The sequence below is a fragment of the Lissotriton helveticus genome, chromosome 1_1, assembly GCF_964261635.1.
Source record: "Lissotriton helveticus chromosome 1_1, aLisHel1.1, whole genome shotgun sequence".
NCBI lineage: Eukaryota > Metazoa > Chordata > Amphibia > Caudata > Salamandridae > Lissotriton > Lissotriton helveticus.
This window is the reverse complement of record NC_136057.1, coordinates 152,594,372-152,618,521: the sequence shown is the minus strand read 5'-3', so window position 1 is coordinate 152,618,521 and position 24,150 is coordinate 152,594,372. Positions and strand designations below refer to the sequence as shown.

At 46.0% G+C, this 24,150-nt stretch overlaps 1 protein-coding gene across 1 annotated transcript in view; it reads right to left on the bottom strand.

Moving 5' to 3' along the window:
• The window catches only part of RPS6KB2 (ribosomal protein S6 kinase B2), a 172,505-nt gene that overhangs the window by 45,741 nt on the left and 102,614 nt on the right, over positions 1-24,150 (bottom strand). The window contains exons 12-13 of the mRNA XM_078659228.1: positions 17,878-17,955; positions 16,662-16,769 (exon numbers count right to left, since the gene is read on the bottom strand). Of these exons, the coding sequence (XP_078515354.1) occupies positions 16,662-16,769; positions 17,878-17,955 (186 nt within the window). The remainder of the gene's footprint in view (positions 1-16,661; positions 16,770-17,877; positions 17,956-24,150) is intronic.

Below are 24,150 nucleotides of genomic sequence, written 5' to 3'. Positions count from 1 at the left end.
CGGCTGGTGGGTGCCTGGGCGGAATAACTCGTTTGAGTCCTTCCAGAAAAGCTTTGATGGCAGGCACTCTGAAAAGCGAGAGATGCCGCCTATTTTGGAGATAAGCTGCCATTGCGGATAAATGTATACGAATGGAAGCGTAGGCCAGATTGCATTTGTATAGATGTAATAGATAACAGATGATGTTTTGAGTAGATGCATCCAGCGGATTAATGTCATTATTTGTATAAATGACGAAACGCTTCCATTTTGCTGCATAGCATGCTCTAGTTGTGGGCCTTCTTGCCTCCTTTATGATATCCATACAGTCAGGAGCAGGTTGAGGTAGCCAAATTCTAAGACTTCAGAAGCCAGATCGCCAGGTTGAGCTGTTGCGGATCTGGATGCTGAATGTCGCCATGGTTCTGCGTCAAGAGTCTGGGCGTGAGGTGCAGTCTTTGATGCGGTACCACAGAGAGTTCTAGAAACGTGGTGTACCATGGTTGGCGTGCCCACATTGGAGCAACCAGGATGAGAGTCATCGAGTGTTGCTTTAGTTTGCGTGCCACTAGCGGTATTAGCGGTGCTGGTGGAAAAGCTTACGCAAATTTGCCGGACCAGTTCATCCATATCGCATTTCCCTGCGACTGTGGATGTGGGAACCTGGCGGCAAAGCTTTGGCATTTTGCGTTTTCCTTTGTGGCGAATAGGTCTATCTCTGGATGACCCCACTGCTGGAAGTACGGGTGGAGTACTGATGGATGTATCTCCCACTCGTGCATTTGGTGGCTGTGCCTGCTGAGCAGGTCCGCCATCTGATTGTCCTTGCCTGGGAGGTGTTCTGCCATGAGGAATATGTTTCTTTGAATGGCCCACTTCCACATGCTCTGAGCCAGATGAGACAACTGTGGAGAGTGTGCACCTCCCTGCTTTTGTATGTAGTACATGGCCGTCATGTTGTCCGTCCGGATCAACACTACTTTGTTGCACAAGTGTACCTTGAAAGCCTTCATTGCCATGAAGATTGCCATCAGTTCCAGAAGGTTGATGTGCATCTTCCTTTGCTGTACTGTCCATAGTCCCTGCACTGTGTAGTGGAGTACATGAGCTCCCCATCCCTGGAGAGATGCGTCAGTTGACAGAATGATCTGTGGTATAGGCTCCTGGAACGGTCGGCCCCTGCAAAGGTTTTGTGGGTTCCACCAATGCAGAGAGTGGTATGCGCGGCCGGTCACCAACACTAGGTCTTTTAATTGTCCTTGAGCCTGATTCCACTGACGTGCTAAGCACTCCTGAAGCGGACGCATGTGTAGTCTCGCGTGCGGGACTATGGAGATGCAGGAGGCCATCATGCCTATCAACTGCATGAACACTCGTGCTGGAAGCGAGTATTGTGGTCTGAATTTTTGGACCAGCAATTGAATGCTGTTGATCCTCACTGAATTCGGCTGTGCTGTGGCTGCCAGAGTGTCTATTGGCGCACCCAAGTACTGCCGTACGTGGGCGGGCTGAAGGTGGGACTTTGGATAATTCAGTGAAAATCCCAGGCTGTGAAGAAGGTGAATGGTGTGGGACATGTGGGTGGCACATTGCTGGGCCGACTTTGCTTGGACAAGCCAGTCGTCCAGATAAGGGTAGACGTGAACATTTTGTCTCCGCAGGTGTGCAGCCATTGTCGCTAGGCATTTGGTAAACACCCTGGGTGCTGTTTTTACTCCGAAGGGGAGAACTTTGAACTGATAATGTTGATTTTGAATGGTAAATCTGAGGTATTTTCTGTGTGACGGGTGTACCGGTATATGGAAATATGCATCCTTTAGATCTAGTGTTGCGAGGAAATCTCCCTGACTGAGCAACGGTAGGACTTGTTGTAATGTGAGCATATGAAAGTGTTCCGAAAGGATGTACAGGTTTAGGGGCCTGAGGTCCAATATGGGCCTGAGGGACCAGTCCTTTTTTGGGATCAAGAAGTACAGCGAGTACACCCCGTACCTCTTTGTTCCACAGGCACGAGCTCTATGGCTCCTTTTTGCAGCATGCTGACAGCCTCCTGCTGCAATAATTGTATATGTTCTGCGGACATAGGACGGTGTCTTGGGGGTATGTTGGGTGGAGTGGATGTTAATTCCAGACAATAACCGTGCTGGATAAGCTGTCTTACCCACCTGTCTGTGATGATGGATTTCCAGACTGGCAGGAACCGTTTTAGTCTCCCCCCGACCGGTGTTATGTGGTCGGGGGGCAGGGACAAGACGTCACTGTTTGTTGGTGGCGGAGGATCGGGAGTTGTTGTTTCCACGACCTTTGCCATTGGTGCTGTTTCCACGATAGCCACCCCTATTGTTTTTGCTGTAGGTGGTCTGCGTGCCCCCCTGATTGTATTGTGCCTGCTGGGACACTTGGCCTCTGGAAGCTCCTCTATTGTTGGAGCGATGAAAAGAACCACCCCTGAACTGCTGGGACTGAAGAGCTCCCACAGACTTTGCAGTCTGTGTCCTTTTTGATTTTTTCCAAGGTGGTGTCCACTTCTGGGCCAAATAAGTGATCAGGGTTAACTGGTTGATTGAGAATGGTGGTTTGTATTTCAGACTTGAAACCAGAGATTCTCAGCCAGGCGTGTCTACGTAACATAACGCTGGTATTAATTGCCCTGGCCGCAGTGTCTGCTGCGTCCAGTGCACACTTAATGGACGCATTGGAAATAAGTTTTCCCTCCTGAATGAGCATTTCAGCTGCCTCTTTGTACTCATCTGGCAAGTGTTGTAACAGGGTTTCAAGTGTATCATAGTGAGCCCTGTCATATCTGGCTAGGAGCGCCTGTGTGTTGGAGATTCGCCAGACATTGGCCGCTTGAGCTGCCACCCTTTTCTCTGAGGCTTCTAGCACTTTGGAGTCTTTGTCAGGGGGAGGAGCATCACCTGTGGCTTGTGAGTTCGCCCTTTTACGAGCATTGGAAACAACTATAGAGTCCAATGGTAACTGTCCCTTGATATATGTAGGGTCCCCAGGTGCAGGTTTGTATTTTTTCTCAATCCTGGGGTTTATCACTCTGGCCCTAGTAGTGTCCTTAAAGATGTCTCCAGCGTGTCTTAGGACACCTTTTAGCATGGGTAGAATTTTGACAGTTCTCTCAGAAGTTGAGAAGGTATTAAATAAGAAATCCTCCTCAACAGGGTCAGCATGGAGTTGGACATCGTGATTTTTTGCTGCCCTCTCAATAAGTGCGTTGAACGCAGCTGTGTCCTCTGTTGGTGATGTTTTAACAGTATAGACATTGCTGTCAGTGGTAGGACGCGGTTCCCCTGTTTCAACAGCGTCCGTCAAGGGTTCATTGTGGTCTTCTGGATCAGAGTCTATAGGATAATTGTATTCCTCGTTGTAAGCCTCTTCTACATCCGCATCAGAACGTGTGGGTGAAGAAAATTCAGGATTTTGTCCACATGGTTGCAGAGGTTCAGGCAGAAGAGGTGACGTTGCTGAATCCCTCTTCTTCTTTAATGGAATCTTATAGGACTCCATTGGCTGTTCTGGGGCGAATTTCCGCTTGTGAATGGAAAGTCTACCAGTTTCAGCGTCGATGAATTGCCTTGGTTGGTCTTCCTGGAGAGGCTGTCGATGCTTTATGGTCTCTTCAGTTGTTGTAGGCTTTTTCCCCCATGGACACCTTCTTGCCCGGGTCGACGCCCGTAAGTGGGGCGAACGCCTTAGGTGTTACCGGTGGCGGCAATATAAACTTTATCGGCGCCGACGCCTTGGGAGTCGTGACGACTGATTTTGGGGGTGGAGCGGCCTTTGGTCCGACAACCAGGGCTTTATCCTTTATGCGCTGCAGCGAGTCCCACACTTGCTTCGAAAAAGTGGCGGATGGTTGTGTCGACTCGATGGGATCTTTAGAGCCACGGTGTGTTGAGCGCTCGGTGTCCTTGCCGACTTTGGCTTTGTCGAGTCGACGCGTAGGATCAATAGCGTCCTGCGCTTTGGCTCCTTTAGTTGTATCAACGGTCTTTGGCGCCGACGTCTTTGGGCCGATGTCCATGACCTTTTTCTTCGGTGTCCCGGATTTCGGCTCGACACCCTTGAGCGACTTATCCGGCCCGATAGCACCCTTTGTCGGCGTCGAAGCCGACGGTCCAGAAGCCTTCGATCCGATCAAAGTTACTTGCACTTTCGGTTTCGATTTGGTGTCTGGTGCTTTCGGTTTTGTGGTCACCGATGTTGTTGGTTTCAATTTTGATCGATCAACAGACGGCTCTTTAGAAATGTCCGTAGCCGGGCCCTGAAGCGAGGCTGTAGAACTACTCGTTTGATCTTGGGTAAGGCCGTGTGGCGATCCCTCGACCTGAGCCTTATCAAGTGTCTTATCGTAGGCCCCTGAACTAGCGGACGGGCCTAGCTCTTCGCTCGAGCTATCGTCCACGGCCCCAAAGGGCTCATCGTCGTCTCCTACCTCGTCGACGACCTCGATATCCTCGACCAATTCCTCATCTTCTGCGTCATAACTGGAGTCAACCTCCGACGCAGGATCCAACTGGGTCTCCTGAACTTCCTGCTCGACCCCGTCGTCTTCAGTGTCGAAGATGTTCACCGGGTCTGGCGTTGTGTGCTGGGCATCCTTCCGCGCCGCGCGTCGAAGGCGAAGTGTCTTCTTAGACCGGAACCGAGAACAAGCCATACAGCTGGCTTCATCGTGATCCAGAGACAGGAACTTGTTGCACACCGGGTGGACGTCGATATGAGGGTACTTGGAGTTGCAGACTGGACATCTCTTAAATGGGCTCCGTTCCATTTCAATCGTCGACAAGGCCTACGGCGTCGACCGGGCCTTTGGAGCTGAATAGCCACACGGCTTTTCCTCGACGTTCGGCTCGAAAATCGAGCTGGAAGGAGTACTCGGCACCGATCGCAAGACAATACCGACGATACCTATAGGCCTTTTGGCCAAAAGAAAGTTTTCTATTGATTCCGAACTTGAGTTAGCAAATATACATCCGAAACCACTGGTAGAAAAAAACAATCTGAGGATGGAGAGGATGCCCATGCGCACTGTAGTCCAGGGGAGGAGCCACCTATCTCGTGATACTTCGAAGACTCTTCCAGGACAACAATGTGCAATCATCCGGACCCAACACTAGGCGGCGATCTATGCACAGATATGAATTCAGGAGCCCACATGCCTCGAACAAGAGGGTCCTAGTTCAAGTGTAGAATGCGATCAACATTAGCACAGATCTTGACCCCTAGTTAGGTAACAGCTATGACAGTCCCTGCAACTGGGCTGTCAGCTTCGAAATTCAGTACAAAATGGGTTTTTGATGACTTGAGCTTGTAGACAGGTACAACTCCAAACCTCCCAGCTTCGATTGATATTTGATCCAGAGCTAACACGGAATTCCGAATAGACTGCAAAATCATCAGATAATGCAGTTACTTTAAGTTCGACCCCCATTTAGAACAATAGGGCACTTGTATTGATTTGCAACAAGTAATCTTAAGTAGGGGCAGAGCTAGCCGTGAAGAGCAATGGCCGCACTTTGAGTGAGCTCCTCCGTGGGCCCACCAACATCATCCTGATCCTGCACTGACAGAGTGACCACCGCACCAAAAATCGAATGAACTCTGAAGCCTAACACTCTAACAACACTCGGTGAAGAACTAGCACGAAACTGGACACTGTGAGTGCACCATTGGCCTCTGTAACTGGATGCGGCCTACGGGACGACGGCATAAGCGGCGCATCGGACTATAGTGCGGGACTGAGCCGATACGTACAGCACGTCGCCCGGACCGGGACGGCCCCGCCCACCGCTGCGGAGCGGAAACAAAGGTCTGATCAGTTGGGAGACTCCGGGGCCGGCTGCAGGATCGGAGCACGTCCCGGCGACCTTCAGGTACAAGAGACGAGGCAGTTGGGGGAAACTACAGGGTGCGGATCCCCCAATCTGACCGCGTAAAATACCGCGGTGCCGCCCGCAGAGCCGCGTTTGCACGGGGAGCCCGGGGGCTTGTAGCGGACCTTGGCGCAGACCCGAACAGCACAGAAAAGACCCCAAAGGAGAGGAATTGGGGCAATACCACATTAAAGTGGGGTTGGCACTAAGCACACCGCACGGACCGACGCCACCAGACTTCTGCACTTAACGCCTAGTGAGATCAAAGGCGGCAAAGGGCGAGTGGACCTGGTGAGCTCCAGCATATCACCCGGGTGGGCAGTTGGATCGACCCCAAACCTTCTGTGGTGTCATCAGCTTGCCAGCTCCGCCGGGCTGCTAGGCCCCTGAGGGTGCGTGACACTTGGTTTTGGAGAGCGCAATCGACTGAGACCCGGCGCCGGAGGCCACCCTGACACGGTAAAGACAAGCGACAGGCAACGCAGTGGTGAGAATCAGCGAAACACCGAGAGGCGAGGCAGCAAGGCACGAAGATGGGCAAACCAGACAGAAACCAACCAAAGATAAACTTCGATCAAGCAAAGAAAACTCAAGAACAAAATGCCGCCGGTCATCAGCCAACCGCTCAATCTGCGCAAGCAGCGGGAGAACTTGCGACAGATAACATACAGTCAATGTTCCATACGATCCAAACGGCACTGACAAATATCGATGGTAAAATTGACAACCTTACGCACAGAGTTGATCGAATGTCTGAAAGGTTGGACAGACATACTGAGAGGATCGATATGGCCGAGCACAGGATATCGGAGGTGGAAGACGCGAATACCCAAATCTCTGCAAAACAAACGGGAGTGGATAAACAACTAGCTGCACTGACAGCCAAAGCCGAAGATTTGGAGGCCAGGTCCAGACGAAGTAACATACGGATTATGGGAATTGCGGAAACCACCAACACAGGCCCAATGGAGCAGTATGTGGTGAAACTATTAATAACCCTGATGGGTAGAGAAACTTTCTCGGAAGTATTCCTGATCGAACGAGCTCATAGATCCTTGACCCCGAAGCCACCAGTGGGCTCCAGACCGCGTCCCATCATTGCAAAAGTATTGAACTATCGAGACCGCGACGCAGCATTGCGCAAAGCGCGTGAATTGGGGTCTCTGAAACATGAGGGAATGGACATAGCACTATACCCTGACTTCACTCAATTTGTCCAAGAAGAGCGTAAGAGATACATACAAGTTAAGCATAAAACTTCGAGATCTGCAGAACCCATATGCCATGTTGTACCCGGCCAGCCTGAAGATCACAGATGACGGAACTACAAAGATATTCAATGATCCCAAAGCTGTGTCAAAATACCTGCAACTAAGGAAGCCAAAAGGAGAACGCAGGAGATCGCCAAGAGACAGACAACAAGAACAGAGTCCCATGTCAGATGTGGAATAAAGCGATCAGAGTGGGGGGGGAAAGTTGCAATTGAGGATGGCAGCAGTCTTTGCCTAACACGACTCTGCCCAGGGGAACTATTGACAGTCTACATCACAAGCACCTGGTAGACGTGCCCCTAACAGGCGGGGGCGGACTGCGAATCCTGAAGCTTCGAGCTCTCCACATCCTGAGAATCCCGAGATGAAGACGGATGGATCAGATAAGTGGAATACAGGACACATTGAACTATACGAAGCAGTGAAATGTTGGATTTTGTGTGATCGTTTTGGTACAATACGCCTAGAGTTAGGTAATACTAGACTAAGTCGAGTTAGATTGGGGAGCGTGGTCCACAGCCGCAGTGCGCTTCCATGTTGATAAAAAGGCCTCCCCGCCCAAGTAATTTAGGAGAGGGGAGGGCTACGGCCAGGCAGTTCCCACCCACTTGTGAGCACCACAACTGTTTGGTAACAGGAGGAGAAGGAGACAGTGGGGAGATGTCTTTGTCAAGGGGTTTGCGACAAAGTGGGTAGGGGAGGGATAGGGGGGGAAAAGTTGAAAATCACCAAGCGGTAGATGTCACCACTACTATCAGTTTACGTGACGACATGGTCTCAAGACCAGACCCTATTACACGATCTGCTCAATACGACTGGGATACACAAAATGGCCAGGACACACAAGGTTAGGACGCTGACTCTCATGTCATGGAATGTGAGAGGCCTACAAGACCCACGCAAAATTAGGAAAGTAATCGCGTACTTGGACAGACACAAGATAGATGTTGCATGCATCCAGGAGACTCACACTGCGCCCCGGAGGGATAGCAGGATAGGGTATAGATGGGCTCAATACCGGGTGGTGTCGTCATATCCAAACTACGCCAGGGGTGTACTGATCTTAGTAAAACGCAACATCCCGTTTACACTCCGTCACACGGTCACGGATGATCAGGGGAGATACATAATACTGAGGGGAGATTTTGGTGGTACTGATCTTACAATAGTCACGTCTTACGGCCCCAACACGGATGACCCAGAATTCTATGATAATCTCTGGACCAAGCTCCGTGAAACATACCCGAAAGAAGTAATATGGGGTGGAGACTTCAATACATGTTTGGACCCGCTGCTGGATAGAGCTAATGGCGCCGACAGACACGGGAGACGCGCGGCGCGCAATCTATCCTTGAGGGCATGCACGAATGGTCTATGGTAGACGTGTGGCGACTGAGACACCCGGGGAGGAATGAGGGCACGTCCACTTCACTGACTCACAATACCTGGTCCAGAATAGATTACTGGCTGATCACACAAGAGGCTGGCACGTGGGTCACGGAGGTGGAACATCTGCCTAAGACCCTATCGGATCATTCACCCGTAAAGATGGTGTTGGTAATACCCACTCACACCCCAAGACAGTTCACATGGCGGCTCAGACAATCAGCACTGAAGGATCAGGTGTTTCGTGAAGACTTGAGGCAGGCCATTGAGGGTTTTTTCCAGACTAACGTGGGTACAGTAGATAGCTATAGGACTTTGTGGGAGGCCAAGGTGACCATAAGGGGACATTGTATAAATAAACATGTCAGAATACTAAGGGATATCAGGCAACAGTTGCAGATGGTGGAGAGGGACATCCAGACACTAGAGTTGGAATATGCGGACACCTTACAGGGCTCCATTTTAGCGGATATACGAAATAAGGTGAACACATATCATGAATACGCTGACACAGAGATAAAATATCTGTCCAAACAGCACAGAGCTAGAGTATACGGAGAGGGACGGCGACCAGGCAGGACGCTGTCGCAAAATAGCAAGCCGATGTCAGACAGTTCCCTGATAACGCAAATTACTGACGAGCAAAACGAACGGCTTTATGATACCCCCTCTATATTGGAACAGTTCCACACATATTATTCAGCACTATACACCACTAGAACAACGCATACACCACCAGACATTCACGAATACCTAGATGACGTGGGGCTAGCATGGCTGTCGGACTCACACAGGGAGTATCTGGGCCATCACATAACGGAAGAGGAATTTATAGAGGCGATAGCCTCACTGCCAAATAACAAAGCCCCGGGGTTAGATGGGTTGCCCGGGGAATTTTATAAGGAATTCAAGGACCTTCTGATTCCACAGCTGGCTCAGATGTTAGAGAAAGCATACGAGGAAGGAGCTCTCCCGCCAATGCTGCGAGAGGCGCTATTGATAGCGCTTCCGAAGCCAGGCAAAGACCCCACGCTCTGTGAATCTTACCGCCCTCTCTCCCTTATAAACATAGACGTAAAAATACTTGCCAAAATACTAGCTACCAGACTACAACCGCTGTTGAAGATGCTGATACTCCCAGACCATATTTACAACAAGGGGTGGTGAGGGACAGAGTCTCTGAATTAAGCAGAATACTCTCACCCAGTCAAGAGATCAGGGCTAGATCCAACACCGTTTTTTAGCTCACTGCACCATCCCAGTTTCAGAACCTGGCTGTATGCAAATTAGTCTGTTCCTGTCCCAGTGCATGATGGGAACAGGGAAAACCAAACTACAAAAGCCAATTCTTACACTGGGAAGGAAACAAGCTTCCGGGGACAGGTTTCTGGCATTACAGCCGTCTTCGGCCCGGCTTGCTTGAATCCTGATGGTGCAATGAGCAAGGGACTCGTGTCTGAGTATACCCTTCCACGCTAAGGGTGGACAAAAATATTTACAACAAGGGGTGGTGAGGGACAGAGTCTCTGAATTAAGCAGAATACTCTCACCCAGTCAAGAGATCAGGGCTAGATCCAACACCGTTTTTTAGCTCACTGCACCATCCCAGTTTCAGAACCTGGCTGTATGCAAATTAGTCTGTTCCTGTCCCAGTGCATGATGGGAACAGGGAAAACCAAACTACAAAAGCCAATTCTTACACTGGGAAGGAAACAAGCTTCCGGGGACCGGTTTCTGACATTACAGCCGTCTTCGGCCCGGCTTGCTTGAATCCTGATGGTGCAATGAGCAAGGGACTCATGTCGGAGTATACCCTTCCACGCTAAGGGTGGACAAAAATATTTACAACAAGGGGTGGTGAGGGACAGAGTCTCTGAATTAAGCAGAATACTCTCACCCAGTCAAGAGATCAGGGCTAGATCCAACACCGTTTTTTAGCTCACTGCACCAGACCAGGCGGGGTTTATACCCACGCGCTCTGCAATCCAAAATATACGAACTATATTTACAATGTACCATAGTCTGAACCCTGAACTGCCGGCAGTAGCCGCGCTGCTTGACGCAGCAAAAGCCTTCGATTCAGTGGAATGGGACTTCATGATGACTGTACTCACCAGGATGGGCTTTCCACAAGCCTTTCTAAAATGGATAGCGCTCCTTTATGTAGAACCTAGAACCAGAGTACGCATTAACGGGCATACCTCACAGCAGTTCGAGATAAGCCATGGAACAAGGCAAGGATGCCCACTGTCACCGATCCTCTTTGCGCTCACACTGGCCGCTGGCCTGTAAAATCAGGCAGAACCACCCAGAAACGGCACTCCAGTTTAGTCTACGCCCTGTGAGCATCTCGCTCTATGCGGATAACATGGTGCTGTATGTTAGACACCCGGACACAAACCTAAACCCCCCAAAAAAAAAATAATCTTAAGTAAAGTTTGATATAGAGGGCAAATAACGGTAGGGGAGGGAGATAATTGGCAGCCCTGGCAAGTACCCCAACAGATATTAAATGGAGAAATGGTATGCCCATCCAGGACCAACCTAGCCATAAGGTGTCTATAGAGAGACCTGATAGGGGTTAGAAAACCCGATACCCATGGTGGACATAGTTGACCAAAGAAATACCCATGAAACCTGGTCAAAGGCCTTTTTGGCATCCAACAGTACCATACCAAGCCTGCTGCCAATTGTCTTTGGAACATCAGCAAAGGCTACCGTAGAATTTGTATGACTACCTGGAACAAAGCCATATTGCTGCAGTGAGATTAAATACTGAGCTAGAGGAGCCTTGCGAGCAGCTAAGATTATAGCAAAACATTTCGCATCAGAGTTAATTAGACAGATATGCCGTTATGACCCTCTCTCCTGAGGGCGTTTCTCTTTTTTTTTATTTTTAGAAAAGCTATAATATTGGTGGAGTTCCAGGAGGCAGAAGTGTCCCCTTCATAATCAATTCTTGTCACAAGATTCATAAATAGGGTTTAGTAATATTTCTCGAATGTTTTACAGAATTCCAAATGGCTAGTGTCCTCCCCCGCTACCTTCTCCAGCACTGCAGTCTGATGAGGGTCAAGACAGGGCAGACATGCACTCTATATATATGCATCGATTTCTGACTGTTTAATAGGTAATGCGTGACCATAGATATCTTAATAGAAAATCAGTGAACTATTCCACTATAGCTTGGGTGCTTTGGTGAGGAATACAGTCTTTATCCTTAATACATTCAATAACGTTCCTGTGTCTTCTGTCCGCAATTTGATGTGCAAGCAACCGTCCAATATTTACCCCTTACTCATATTGGAGCATCTTATTATTATGATACTTAGATGCTGCTCTTTCCAGGATCCCTCGATCCAATAACCAACAAAGTTTCGCAAACGCTAAATAGACAGAATGCTTATCCAGGTTACTAACAGAAACTGCATGGGCGTGCCTGCTGCAACTGAATTACTTATTACCTTCCAAAATAAACTGCAGTGTAGCCCTTGTATGAAAGACGTCATTGTGTCCCATACAACTTGGGTGGAAGCAGAGCCAGTATTGACTACAAGAAGTTCCCAGAGGCAGTCATATTCGTTTTATAAGCAGAGTTGGAGAAGAGTGATTGAGGAATCGTTAAACAACGCCCTTCCTTAGTAGAATTAGGTAACTGCAACGTCAGCAAGACTGGGTTATGATCCCAGGTGATCTTAGAACACACATCCATGTGAGCCAATTAAATCAGTCGCTGAACAATAAAAAACATATTGATTCTAGAGTAATTCCTATGTGGTGCAGAAAAACAAGTGTAACCAGGTCTCATAGGATACATGGTACTTCACACATCAACTAAGCCATGAACTTAGGCTATATCCTGGATAGAAACTCTAGTTTTAACCCTACAGGGATGGGCAGCACGGTTGGTAGTGTCCACCGCATAACTGCTAATGTAGTTAAAGTCAATCCAATAATTCTAAACTGAGCCAATCAAACAACCCCAGATCATCAATATTTGGACCACATACAGTACAGATAGTGATGATCTTAGCAAGAACCATAATCTGGCAATTGCACACCTACCCTTGGTGTCAGAAGCAGTTCTCAAGGTTGTATATTCAAAATGTCTAGAACAGAGTATGGCAACCCCCGTTATAGAGGTTGACTGACTGGTGTTATTAACAGTTCTCTTCTAAAGCAGCTTGGGTAGAATTCTAGATTCATACCCAGGATGAGTTTCTGTTAAACAGACAATCTCATTGATAACTAACCAGCGATTAAGAGGGCAGTTAAGTCCAGCAACATTCCCACACATTACTTTAAATCGAGACATAATGTGCATTTGATATCAGCAAAAAACATCTCTAGAGTATACAGGTGGTACTCATCAGCAAAACTAAAAAGTATGTGATCAAAACAACTCATTTTTCCAAGCACCCTCTCAATCACTCAAATAACCCAACCAAGCTAGTGATAGAATACTCTGGGTGAATGACAAACACCCTCCAAACCCATAACCTCCACCCCAACCACAGTGATAGAAAATCATCCCACCCCTTAGGCTGTAAGGTCACCAAGACGGCCCTTACTGCGCTCTCTGCCTTCCCCCAAACTCCGTCCCGGCTACCCATTGCTTAGACACCTTTTGGATTTCTGTGAACAGCTATTATTTTTTAAAGCCCAAAAAGCAGCAGATGTGAGATAGCTATGAAAGGAGAAGCTGTAAGCTAAAGAGAGGGAGGTGCTAAAGAGTGGGAGGTGCAAAGCAGATGAGATAGCTAAATAAAACAAAATGGCACATCAGTATCATCTATCCTTGCCACTGCTTAATAACTCTTGCAGTAGCAAATCTGTGTATGACCGTCCCAGAAGGTCTTTAATCTGGCAGGTTCCTGAAGGAAGACCTGTGCTCTCACTGCTCCCAGCAGTGGTGGATTCTGCTTAACAGGGGTAGCGGGGATAAAAAAGAAAAAAACAATTTGCTTACCTGCAGGCCGGCTGCTACCTCCTGTTCCTCTTCACTCATTAACATGCAGGAAGCACACAGGCTCCTCTAGCCAATCCAGATGCTGCAATCAGCAGCATCGTGATTGGTCGGAGAACTGTAGTTCAACACTCAGATAGGGACTTTGAGCCTGTGCATGTTTTCTACCCAGGCTGTGCAATACAACCGGTGGAGAACATGCAAAGTGCGTATAACTGTTTGGCCAGCCCAAGATGGCTGGCCAAACAGTCATGCGCACTTGAAGCGTGCTCACCACTCATCCCCCTGGCCTCTTCGCTGGCCAGCCGAGCCCCGCCCGCACCTAAGCATGCAGAGTACTTTTTTGTGCCAAGAGCAACTCTGTTTGAGATCAATCACTTTTTCTGGAAATAGAGTTTCCAGGGACATTCAGCACAATTTTACTTAATCAGTAAACATGATCAGTAAACGGTTAGAATCTTCAAGGCACTGGAGTCACACATGACTGTTGTTCTTGCTTGTGCCGTCTGGCCTGCTTCCTCTGCCCAAATGAAAAGTTAGAAAGACTAGAACAGTGACAAGTTGTCAGGTTACGCCCTGCAATGTAAAAGTAAGGTATGAGAGCACCTTAATAGACACCTCAAAACGGCAAACCTCCGCCCTGTTCCAACTTCAATTCAAACCATCTTAAGCAATTACATCAAAAGAAAACTCTGTTGGGCAATAGATTAACGGAGGTCGCTGATTACATCAGCCGTGGATCTTTGAGCACACAACACTCACTGTAAGTCTACATAGTCTATACCATCTATTTACAATGACCTGTTCCAGAAATATGAGGCTCGTATGACACACACGAACTTCATAACCCATGGTAAGACAGTTCTCAGGGGACAGCAGGGCAATCTAAATACCGAAGTGTGTACTACTTTTCCCCAGTAGAGCTGCATCTATAACAAATGTCTTTCCAAAGTCCAAGCCAATTACTAATGGTCTAACTTGTTGACTTGACGGAAACTATTGCAAAGTGTCCCCCCGTTTCGTACATCATAAACCCCATAACCCAGGAAATTACGGAGTCAAAGAACCCCTAACTTAGGAAGAGACAGACTCTCAGGAGTTCCTTCACACCAAACAAGGACTCTTATGGGAGAAGTACACACTTCACTTGGAGGGACAACACAGGCTGTACAGCCTTATGCGTTAATACAGAGCTTTGAGACTCTCTCATCTAAAACACTAGCCGTAGTCAATGCCAATCAATAGAATTAGATGAAGCGCCTATGATCTGATCAAAGAAATACAAAGCTTACACCGAATGTCCTATGTGAAAAGGAGACCAGGTTTAGTTTCTCTGACACTCAGACTAGCTATACTAGTTCTCAGAGAATCAAGCCCTTCCCCAGCTGCAAATCAGCACAATAACTCAACAATAGCCATCAGCATCCAAACTGAGAATCCATGTCGCAGCAGCTCAGATCCAGTACTAGTGCCTGAAATTGATATATTTTCTAGAAAGAATAATTTTATTGTGTATCAATTCTGGCCATTTTTATATGGTTCAGTCCTTGTATTTTATTTATGTTGGTTCAAATGCTATGTGTAAAGATTTGATATGAAAGACTTGTAATGTTCAGTGGTATTTGACTTGATCAGTGTTGGGGTTGCTCCAGAATGGTGTAGGAGATCCTTGCAGTGAAAGTCTGAAAGTATGCCTGCAGAAACATAACTGTGGCTGATTTTAGTCCCAAAGGGAATTTTCTCGACTTTTGCATGATCAGTAACCTTACAAACCAGAGGAATTCCCAAATGACATTGCAGATTACATCATCAATGTTTTAAATAAAGCTGAAAACTGTAGCACTTTTTCACATTTGTTTACTGGAAGTAGAAATATTCAAAGTACCTGTTAGGAAATATTCAAAGTACCTGTTAGGACATTAAGGTGTTAGAGCTACTGTAGCGCCACAACTGCTGTTGATATCTGTAAGGGTACTTCCCACTTGTGAGCAGCCTTTCTTGTCACTACACTCCCTGTAAAGACATCTAGTTCCAGAGCATGTAAAAACCACCTTACAACTCCAATGGATGTTTGAATATCTATTCCTTGGGAGTGGAAGAGCAGCAGTCTTTCTTCTCGCTGTATTCGGTGCAATGAAATCTACTTTCGGACATTGGTACTGCCAACTGCACTGTACATCTATCTCTCTGGGCTAGGAAGAAAATAGACCGTTTCAGCCTTTTTAACTTACATAGCCTGTGAGGGCATCTAGTTCTCGGTGGCTGATGCCAAATGTGACATCACCATTGGTGCCACTGATAATGCCATGCAATATATTATTAGGGTATTCTGGTTTTATGGTATTTATTTGTTAACATTTCCGTCTGTATTTATCCATATTTATTTTTTGGCCATCTTATTGGTATTTATGCATATTTATTTTTTGGCCGTTCTTATTGGTATTTAACCATATTTATTTTGTGGTTTGAGACTAAAAGGAGTCTCAAAATTGTATATTTCTACATGTATTTAACTCTTACACATGCAGTTATAAGTGGATGCCTGTCACGTTTTAGCAAATAAAGAAGCCAGATATAACATAATACTATGTCCATAGGTACATATTAGCAATGTACTACAAATATACGTTAACATATACCTGTCTTGAAGGAAATCTCATCCTGTTTTTTAGCTCCCTATGTTGTCTATCTGTTCAGGTTTTGCCTGGAGTTCATGAAAGACAGCACGGAGAGTCTCTCACAAGAAGCACCATTTTCTGTATTTTTCCGCTTTTAAAAATATATACAGACAGGAAATATTGTTTTCTGTCTGTATTTATCTGTAACAATCAGTAAAAATGGAAAACTGGGAGCCTTATATATTATCTGGCTCCGTCGAAGTCCTTACCAGTGGATCAGCAGCAAGGAGTAGTTATTGTGGTTTACCCACAATAACTACTCCTTGTTGCAGATCTACAGGGGTCCAATGTGGGGGCTGTCGGTGTAGTAGCATAAGCTGAATTTATTCTCTATGATTCTACAGCAATCTTTTAAAATCTATCCTGAAGATTCCATGTTGACCAGAGTGATCATTCGCCTCCTCACGGAGGGCTAACCGCTGAAGTATCAAATCAAATAAATGACATAACTCCTGGGACCAAACCCCAAGGCTCAGTGAGGAGGAGTCCTTACCAGGAAAGCTTGGTTGGCACTTTCACTGATGCTGGAGTCGTCTGGACTATCTACGGGAGTCTGGCGTGTAAACCGCGTGTCAAACTGGCTCACATCATCATCTGATTGCTGGGCAGGAAAACAAAAGGGTATGGATAAGACACTGTAGAAGTTAGGAAGGAAAGGAGAAGAGGGCAGTGAGGGAGGGACAGAGGAGGAAGGGAGGTGAAGAGTGGAGGGAAGGGAATAATGGCCAAAAGGATGAAGGGTGGATTGGAGAAAGGAGGCCAAATGCAGGTTGGCAGAAGTGAACCTGAAGCAAAGAAGAAGAGGCAGAAGGGTAAGAGGAACAGGTGAGAAGAACAGATGTAGGAAAAGAAGGCAGGGATGGAATAGTCCAGTAGGAAGGAGGAGAGCAGTAGGAGTGACAGAAGGAGAACGTAGTAAAGGGGTAAGTAGGAAAACTTGTTTGAGAGCACATGGTATTAAGAATCGCAAAACTAGGAGAAACACAACCTTAGGGGAATACAAGCAGTCAACTGAGAAGAATGGGGCCGGTGGCAGGAAAAGTATAAATACGATCAAAGGAGGACTTTAGGAGGTGAAACAATGTTGTGGTTCAAAAAGGTAGGCAGAGACGGATGCAAAGGGTGACAACCAAATGGAATGATAAAAAGGTGAAAAGGGGAGAGATGACAAGAGGAAGATTAGAAAGGGATGCAGTAAGTCTGTATGCAACTCCATCTATACAGGTAAAAAAGTGCTCCAGTTAACTTTTTCTAGTTAGTTTACCATTTTAAAAACATTTGTGTGACTGCAATTCTTTAAAAAGAATCTTTACTTGAATGAATAGGAGGGCGGAGGATGAGGTAGGGTTGAGAAAGAGTGAGAGAAGAGATAAAACTCGGGGAGAACAATAAACGAGGGCTGGCAGAGAATTAGGAGGCTTTTAATTGAGCAATAATACAGCAGAGTAAGTGGAAGCACAAGAAACAGATATCAGGAGGGAAGGGTAAGGCAATAAAGTAACTAAAAAGACAGGCAGGGATGGAAACAGCAAAGTGAAGCAGAAGAAAAATGAGCTACTGCTGGAAAATCAGAGGAAAAAAAGGATAAATCCCGGGGAATGTGAGAAGCAGGACCAGAGAGCGAGATGAGAAAAGACCGAGGAGACCAAGGTTTGCAGTGCTTTTCAGAGCATCACTGGCCTCCACAAAAGGACAGCTAAAATACTCACCAGGTACGGTTTGAAGGGCGGGTCAATCCTTCTGGCCAGCAGCTCGTCCCAATTTACGTGCCGGAAAAAGGGATGCCTCTGGGGGGAATGTATGTAAAATGGATTACTTTCCTTCATCTTCACAAGAATGTAAAAAGTTACTTAACTATTTTGGGTCTTGGGTTTTTAGGTTATTATATATTTTATGCGCACCATAATCCTGATATGTGTAAATGCAGAGTCAGTATGCCTTGTGAGAGCATCAACCCAAAGCAAACAAGTTCAGATGGACTTGTGCCCTCAGACACTAGCGAACAGCAGCTTCCTGCACACTCATACTGTTAGACTAAACTACCCAAGTAACACAATGAAGACCAGGTACACATTCTGTACAGCTAGAGCACAATTAGTTGCACCGTTTTTACTCAAAGTATCCTAGGCCAATGATGTCATTTAGATTTTGATCGAGCGAGAGGTCCATTAGAATTCAGCAGACCGCCCTCTCTGCCAAACCGTCCGGTCTCACACCCCACTTTGAGGTCGAAAAATTGCTGATTTGCCACTGGCAGAGCCTCTGCTGGTTTAACCAGTGGGAAACTAACTGGCGGTCCAGCCACTACAGTATAGCTAATGAAAATCAGAAGACTGCCCCCAGCATGGTGTGGGGCCTTCTGGCGTTCATATTTACTGCCTACGTACATCATGCTAGTCACAATCGACCCGGGCAGGAAAATCAGAAATGGTGCTCACGTGCTGGGAGCAAATTTGCAGCAAGTGAGGGCTATGTGTGTTTTGGTTCCTTTTGTCCAAACCTCCTCTATAAAAAGAAATGAACTGCTGAGCAGGTCTCCATGCCACGGCAGCTGAGTCCAGCAAATATTTTTGAAGAAACTGCTCAAACTGTCGCAGTGAGAACTTTTCGGGTAGCAGAGGAGGGACCATTTCCACACCAGTAGAAAGTCCACCGCACCATAAATCCATCTGTTACAAATATCCGAAAGTGACCCTATGGAAGTGGTACACCTGCCAGAAATCTGAACTACCCCACTTACCTGGAGGTGATTTCAATCATGATATGTATTGTACAAAAGTCCTGTGTTAAACTGACAAAAAGAAAATCACAGAAACCGAACATCTGGAAAAAGTAAATACTCTTATGGAATGCAAGATGAGGTAAACCCCGAAATGTAAACAGAGACATCATCTCAGATATAGATTGCCTTGAGGGTGTATGAGTGCCTATTTGGATGATTCAGTAGATGCATGACAGACTGTATAAACGAGTGATTAGGTGTCTCAGTGAATGTATGAGTGTGTGACTTGTCATGTGAATGTCTGTATCTGTCTGTCAGTTGGTGTCTAAGTGGCTGTATGGCTGTATGTGAGTTTTTGAATGGGTGAGTGATTGGTTGTCAGTTCTTTTATTAGTGCCGGTGAGGGTGTGTGATAGGCTGTATGGCTGGCTGAGTGAGTGAGTCAGTGGTTGTATGGGTTAGTGAGTGCGTGTGTAAGGGCTGTATTTGTGTGCGAGTGTGTGTATGGCTGTGTCGGTGAGTGAGTGCAAGTGTCAATGGTTTATTGGTGAGTAACTGGGTATGTGAAAGGCAGCAAAGGTGACTGATGGGTTATGTCAGTAACTGTATGGGTGAGTGTATGTGAGCGAGGCTGTTTAAGGGGTTTCCATGCAAGAAAAAGCACTTTAGTATTAATACAATTTAAAATGAAAAGAAGTTAGGCCCCAATCAAATGCAGCAGGCTAACAAAGCCAGGTCATCTAGAGACACTAGAAAAAGCAAGACAATCCACCTGGCTTAGAATCACTGGCTTTAGGACTGTGATGCGAAATCTGGTTTTCTACTTCTTTTAGCACTATGCACTTTAGCGCTAATTTGGATCTGTAAATTTAAAAAAAAGAAAAGCTAAAATACCACTTCATCATGACATGTGTGGCGATATGTCATCATGCAAAGCATTAAAGCGCACTATGGCCCTTTTTGTTTTCCCCAATGCAGAATAGCATTGACAACAGGATGATTTTTTTTCTCTTTTTGACGATGCTGTAAGCCGAAAGCAAAAGGCCAGCTAACGCCTGCTGAAGGCGCGATCTACTGCTTGTTCTTTTGGCCACCATAGCTTGAGTAAGCAGGACAAAGTACATAACGGATGTATCATCTTTACAGCATTTTACTTTTAGCTTCTTGTACCTGTGAGAGCAAATTATTGCACACAATGAAGAAGAAAAGGGCCTGGTTTACAGACCCGCTTTGCAATTGGTGAAAAAACAGGCATGCAAGTATGTCTGAGGCGGGGGCAGTACTAACATGTGAATATAGATCTCATGCCAGAGAAACACTAGTACTGGACACGGTCTGTGACCTTTTCTGGCATGATTTTGCGTACTGATCTCAGTGAAAGTGCAAAATGCCTGGTGTACGTGTCCTTACACGGATTTAAGTCGGCGTCAGGATGGTGGGAATTAATCCCAACAAACACAAAAGTGTGAGGTTTAGAGGCTTCAAAATGGGGGATAAAAATAAACAAAGGCTATCAGCACACCATCAAGCGAAGAACACAATCTTCTCTCTCCAGCAGCAGTGCCAAAACACAGAAGCGTGATCTTCTATCCAGACATATTCTCTCTTCTTCCCTGCTTTCTTTTCTCCATCCCCCTATTCTTTTTCGCTCTCTCTGCGTCCCTATGCCGTCCTTCCACCTCTCTGTACATTCTCCTAAAATGTGTCCTTCAAGACAGGAGGCAGAGCCTGTTTCATTGGAAGAGCACTGTCCATGAAGAAGAGAGGGTTCATACTCCCTGCTTTGTCTTGACAGCCACCAGGACTGTGGGGGCCTTAGTCATCCAGCCTTTGCTCCTATGGTGCTCGAGCAGCCTGTGGTGTGCTGCTGTCCGAGCCACACACATGAAAGAGCTTTTTGTTGAAGAAGTCCCAGACTTGATGCCAATTTATGTCATTGCCCCTCGCAAGCTTGCATTGGTATCATGCAGAATGGACATTTCATGCCACCCTGCATGGGTGATTTGTACCAAAATACGGCTATCATTTTGCAGCGCCATGATGTGGGGTTTGTGGCAGAGTGGTGAAGGAGCTGCAAATGATGGGACGACGTTTCTCTTCCATGAAAAAAGATGTGGTCAGTACTGTGCCATGAATCTGAGAAGTGCTTTCTTTCTGGCGCAGAATTTGGGATGGGGGTAGAGGGTTTCAAAGGGATGTCTTTCATCAGACGCATGGTTACCTTGTGCAGCATCTTAATGCACACTTCCTCACATGCATGGCTTGCCTCGCACCACTAATCAGGATGTCACAGCACATTTAGGGGACTTAGTGTTCCTTACCACTCCAAGCCGATCCAGCAAGATGGCTCAGAGAGAAAATCCGATTTTGGCAAAATGGCAGCAACAGGAGGTCACAAGTTTAAATCCTTGCAAGGCAGACTCACTTTTCTATCCTTCCCACGTCAGTAAATTGTGCACCATTACATCTGCGGCATTTGTCATTTACAGTCCTTAGAAACCGCAGAAGCGTGTTATCAAAAGCAAAATAAAAAAAAAATCGAATTCTTATTATTCAAAGGCCGCTCTTTCTTGTGGTGTGATGGCTGCAGTGTCCCCTGGAATAGTATCCCCGAAGGTTGGTATTCTCTGTCCAGTATTGGTCACATGATCATAGGATACATTAGTCTCCTAGCACAGGACTGCAGAGGGGTTAATTCTCTGGCACAATACTGCAGATTGGAAAATTCTCCTGGCACAGTACTGCAGAGGTACATTAGTTCACTGAAACAGTATTGCAGATGGGCATTTTTCTCCTGGCACATCTTTCCAGATGGGCATGAGTCCCCTGGCACAGCCTTCCAGATGGGCATTAGCCCCCTGGCACAGCATTCCAGATGGGCATTGGTCCCCTGGCACAGCCTTCCAGATGGGCATTAGCCCCCTGGCACAGCCTTCCAGATGGGCATTAGCCCCCTGGCACAGCCTTCCAGATGGGCATTAGCCCCCTGGCACAGCATTCCAGATGGGCATTAGTCCCCTGGCACAGCATTCCAGATAGGCATTAGCCCCCTGGCACAGCATTCCAGATGGGCATTAGCCCCCTGGCACAGCATTCCAGATGGGCATTAGCCCCCCGGCCCAACACAGCAGATGAGCATAATTCTTCTGCACATACGGCAGATTGGAATAAATTCCCTGGTACAGCATTACAAATAAGTATTCCCCCACAGGCACAGTACTGCAGATTGAAATTATTCTCCTGGCACATACTGCAGATGGGAGTTCTACTAGCAGAGCACTTCTACTACCCAGCACTCAGTGCCATTTAAGTTTCACTGGGCCCTCGTTCTGGTAAGTAAAGTTTCTGGGCAGAAACCTGCTCTATCTGGCATTATCCCTCATGGAGTACAACTTCTTTTTAAAAAATATATATATATTTTCATCAAAAAGGGACAAGCAGAAAGCAGAAGAAAAAGAAACATTTCATACAAACGTAAAGAATAATTGATACATTTAAAGTAAATTCAGCAAGGCCATACACAAATCATAGAACATTAAGGACATATGATAGCAAAAAAAAGAAGAATAAACAAGTATTAAAACATTAACATTCCCCAAATCCTTTCCACTTTTAATTTAGTTTGGAGACCCCTTATTGTTGCTAAAGCCTGTTCCATATTATATATTTCCTTTACAAGACTCCACCATTCCAGAACCGTCGGTGGGTTATGTTGAATCCAGACCCTAGCTATTATTAGTCTAGCGCATGAAATTAAAATATTCAACAAATCACACGGAAAGCTGTTTGCCCCAGAAGTGCCCACAAGCACGTCGAAAGATGTCAGTACTATTGGACATGCCAGTTTTGTAGACATAACTTTAGTTACACAATTCCAAAATTCACTCAGTTGCGGACACGTAAAAAACATGCGAGTAATATCAGCTGATCTTAAATTACATTTTGGACACTTCGTGCGTTCACTAAAACTATTACCATTTGCCCATTTAAGAATCCTGTCTGGCGTATAGTAGAGTTGACAGATAGTTTTAAATAACTGCAGCTTTAGACTAGAGGAATGAATGGAACGATTTAAACTATCTAAAGAAGAAGTGATCAGATTAGGGGTCACATCAATACCCAACTTCCTACTACATTTCTCGGCTAATTTTGTAGAATCGTCTTTTCTATAACCAGTAAAGATTTTATATCCAATGCTAATCCATGCTTTATCAGCTTCTCTATAAATACAGTTCCAAAAATCGGAATCCAAAATATTAGTGAGTCCTAGTTTCCGAACCAGATAATCTCTAATTTGGGAATACTTAAACCGGGCCCCCTCTGTAAGATTATGGCACACCTTCGACCTTTCAAATGTACAAAACCCCTGATGGTCATATAAATCTCCTAATTTTTTTAATACCGGAATCAAACAACGCTAAACCAGCTGTATCATGAAAGATTCCTGGTAAGCCCGGATTAAGCCACAAAGGGGTGCTGCAGTGGAAAAGAGAGGTTTTACACTTAACAAGAATAGAGCGCCAAATGCTAACAGTATCTCGTAGCGTCTTGAATTTCACGCGTTTAAAATAGTTAGGGTAATTTAGTCTGTAAAGGAACATATTAACATCCACACCCAACATAAATTTGTGAAAGTACACACATTTATCGGGGATAATCAAACTTCGAAATCGCATCAAAAAGGTGGACCAATAATAAGATTTAATGTCTGGTAAAGACAATCCTCCCCGATTAAATGAGAGTTTGACAATGTAACAGCCCGGCGAGCTTTCTTATATCCCCAAACAAAGCTACTAATAATACCATCTAATCTATTGAAATAGGAGTTATTGATCCGTAAAGGAATAGATCAAAAAAGATATAGATATATGGGCAGTATCTTCATTTTGAACAGATATATTCGGCTAATAATACTTAAAGGTAGCTTGTGCCATTTCTTAAACAAAGCAGTAGTTTCTTTTAGTAGCGACTCATAATTTAAAGCAAATATTAAATTAATATTCGAAGAAATTTTAACCCCCAAGTAAGTGCCTACATCACATACCCCTGTCACTAAGCTTGGTGGTTTATAATTCATAACAATTTGGGTCTTACCAGTATTAAGCCTGTATCCCGAGACCAAGCCGAATGCCCCTGCCTCTGTTATAATGCCCTTCATTGGTTCAGAAACGTTAGTGGAATAAACCCCGACATCGTCAGCGTAGACGGTAATTTTAAGGGAGTCTACGCCATTTACAAAGGAAGAAATCTGATCTTGGTT